Genomic DNA, 3,335 nt, shown 5'->3' with positions numbered 1-3,335 from the left:
CTTGGGCATGTTTATGAGAAATGAAAGCTTTTGGGAAAATATATTTTTATGTAAAATGACTTATGGAAATGAGAACTCGATTGATTAATAATATGAGAGCACGATACCATTGCTAGAGATTGAATTAGTGCAACCATACAGCTCGAGGAGCGAGTAGGTATTGGAAGTCGATTGGGCCTTCAGAGAGATGTTGACTGCCCTTGGGTCTGGACTAGGCTGCATTGGGTCAATTGTGCTATAGACAAGGTATTTTGATTTAGCCTAGTAGGCTAATTAGAGCTAAGTCCCCCCTTCAGGCCGCACAACTTAGTCCTGTGGGGTTATTACATGACGATGATATGAATGGGTCTCCTCATTACAGATACGATACACTCATATGATTGTACTTTGACAAATATGATACTTAGTATACAGAAATATTTATTGATCATGATTATATTTTCGAGAAAAGTATATGGTTACAAATATACGTATATGTTTGTGGATATGCAAATTCCTATGATACCTCAGTTAAATTAGTATTTTTATAAACATGATATGATACACAAACTCATTACCACACACTGATAATAATTTATTTCCACTTACAGAGAGGTGTCTCACCCCATGGATCTTAAATATTTTAGGAAATTTGGGGCGTGAGGTGGACGGAGCTCCGTGATAGAGGAGTAGATTTCCATTAGTCAGGGTATGTTTTTATTTTGGGTCTAGATGTATGTTTGTATAGAATTTTGGGGTCTTATGACTTTCGAGAGTTGGTCTGTATATTTTTGGGTGAATGTAGTACTCTGGTATTGTACCTAGAACTTGGAAGTGTTATGTTTTCCATTGTGTAGGCAATATATGAATGTGGATAGGTGTACCCTTGATGCCCCACCTTGGGTTCGGGTTAACTTGGTTTACCATATAGTAATTATGGTATTAGAGGTATTTGATTTAAAGAAGAAAAAAAACCAAGGCATCATAGTTTGGTATCAGAGCTTAGTTTGCTAAGTTCTGTAGACTCTAAGGTACATCGGATAACAATACCAGAGTATAGGAATGGATTTTTAAGAGAATAGGAGATGGGTAGATTGAGATATGAGTCAGTAATTTTTGTAGGATAAGATTGGAATTTAGGGTTCTATCTTGCAGCATGGAGGCGGGAAATTCCGAGGTTGTTTTTATGGTTTTCCTTGGGTGACAATCTCAGGAAAGCCATATTAAACTATCACCAATTCTTGTTTCTGAGTGGTAAGACTAAATCTTAAATTTGGGAAATACAAGGATATTAAAGATGAATGAGTATAGAAGAATATATTATGGGTTTTAGTCTGATTAGTATATTAGTTGGGTAATAATGGTAGAGTTCTGTGACTGTTTTGTTCCCTTTGCAGGATGAACCCTGGGAACAACAACACGAATGCATGAGGTGATGTGGCAGGGCCTTCTAGCTTGGGTGGTGGAGATCTAGATCCGGTATTACGTAGTGTCACCCAGTAGGTGATTATAGAGATGGCCAAAGGTTCAAGGGAGCGGAGTTGCACAATTGAGCAATTCATGCGAATGAATCCCCAATATTTCTCTCGAGGGAAAGATCCATTCATCACTGAGGATTGGATCCAAGAGATCGAGGAGACGCTGTCAGTTCTCTCATGTAAAGATGAGCAGAAGGTGCTATTTGTGGCGTTGAAGTTAATAAGGGAAGCTAAACACTGGTGGAGGTCAGTGAGACTGTTAAAGGAGCAGAGACCTAGCCTTGTAGTGATGATGTGGAGCTGCTTCAAGGAGATCTTTTTTGAGTGGTACTTACCCGCTACTAGTAGAAATACAAAGGTAGTAAAGTTTTTGCATTTGACTCAGGGACACACAACGGTATAGCAGTATGCTGCCAGATTTAACAAGTTGTCCCGCTTTGCTCCCTACTTAGTGCCAGATAAGGAAAAGAACACAAGGAAGTTTGAGAGTGGCTTGGGGCAGGGCTTGTATGAGCAAGTGGTGGGCTATCAGGTCCAGACCTTTTTAGAGCTAGTAGATAAGGCTACAGTGATTAAGCGTAGCCTATATAGAGGTGCCCGAGCACAGAATCAGAGAAAGGGGCCCATGCCTCCCGATTTTTAGGCAGGTTCCAGCTAGGGGCCTTGGAGAAGGCGTGTTAGTAGAGGAGGCCAGGGGCATGGGATGGGAGACTGAGCAGTACAGGGCAGATAGATGCCCTCTCTCTGTCCCAGATGCCATAGGAGACACCTAGGAGACTACCGAGTTAGAGAGGTGATATGTTACCGATACAGTCGACCTAGTCATATAGTGAGAGACTGCCATATACTGCCAACTATTGCGCCTAATCCTAGACCATAGCAAGGAGATCATTAGGCATCCCAAGGCTATCAGCAGAGGAATATGGCCTCAGCACGGGTCTATGCTCTCACACCAGGAGATGTTGAGGCGGCAGGGGATGTAGTGACAGCTGTTGTTTCAATTCTGTCATATAAAGCTACTGCCTTGTTTGATTTAGGGGTGACTCACTTTTTTATTGCCCAGGCGATTATTGAATTTTTTGGGATGGAAACTCAGCCGCTAGACATCAGTTTTTCAGTTTCTATGCCGATTGAGGATGTAGTGTTGTGTAGAAAGGTACTCAGAAACTTTCCAATCAGTATTTAGGGGAGGTCATTGCCAGCTAACGTGGTAGTTTTAGATATGTATAGTTTTGAGATTATTTTAAGGATGGATTGGTTAGCTGCCCATTATGCCAGTATTGATTGTTATCAGAGAGAGATAATATTTTAGACCTCCAAGAGGACAGGAGTATAGATTTGTGGGGTCATGCATGTGCACCCTATCACAGATGTTATCCGCCATTAAGGAGAGGAGGTTATTGTTGGAGGGTTGTTAGGGATATTTGGCCTGCGTGAAGGAAGTATCAGAAGGGGAGTTGAGGTTGGAGGATATCCCGGTAGTGAAGGATTTTTTTGATGTATTCCTAGAGGATTTATCGGGACTACCTCCTAATTGTGAGGTAGAATTTGTTGTTGATTTAGTTCTGGACAGTGCCGATTTCTAAAGCGTCGTACATAATGGCATTGGTAGAACTAAAAGAGTTGAAGGAACAGTTGCAGGAACTATTGGATAAGAGATTTATTCGGCCCAGTGTGTTGCCCTGCGGAGCACTGGTATTGTCTGTGAGGAAGAAGGATGGTTCGATGAGAATATGCATCAACTACAAAGAAATTAATAAAGTGACTGTCAAGAAAATAAGTACCTGCTTCCCCTCATTGATGATTTTTTTGATCGGTTACAGAGGACAAAAATATTATCTAAGATTGATTTTTGATCTGGGTACCATTAGGTAAAGG

The 3,335-nt window shown here is 41.1% G+C and overlaps 1 protein-coding gene across 1 annotated transcript; it reads left to right on the top strand.

The window, feature by feature from the left end:
* The first annotated feature begins 1,494 nt into the window (after window positions 1-1,494).
* Window positions 1,495-2,100, top strand: LOC131145850 (uncharacterized). Its single transcript, XM_058095029.1, has 2 exons — window positions 1,495-1,740; window positions 1,864-2,100. Exons 1-2 carry the CDS (start codon window positions 1,495-1,497, stop codon window positions 2,098-2,100), a joined length of 483 nt encoding a protein of 160 aa, XP_057951012.1.
* The last annotated feature ends 1,235 nt before the right edge of the window (window positions 2,101-3,335 follow it).

Source organism: Malania oleifera, chromosome 13 (genome assembly GCF_029873635.1).
Source record: "Malania oleifera isolate guangnan ecotype guangnan chromosome 13, ASM2987363v1, whole genome shotgun sequence".
In the NCBI taxonomy this organism is placed as follows: domain Eukaryota; kingdom Viridiplantae; phylum Streptophyta; class Magnoliopsida; order Santalales; family Ximeniaceae; genus Malania; species Malania oleifera.
This window is presented reverse-complemented; position numbering and strand designations above follow the sequence as displayed.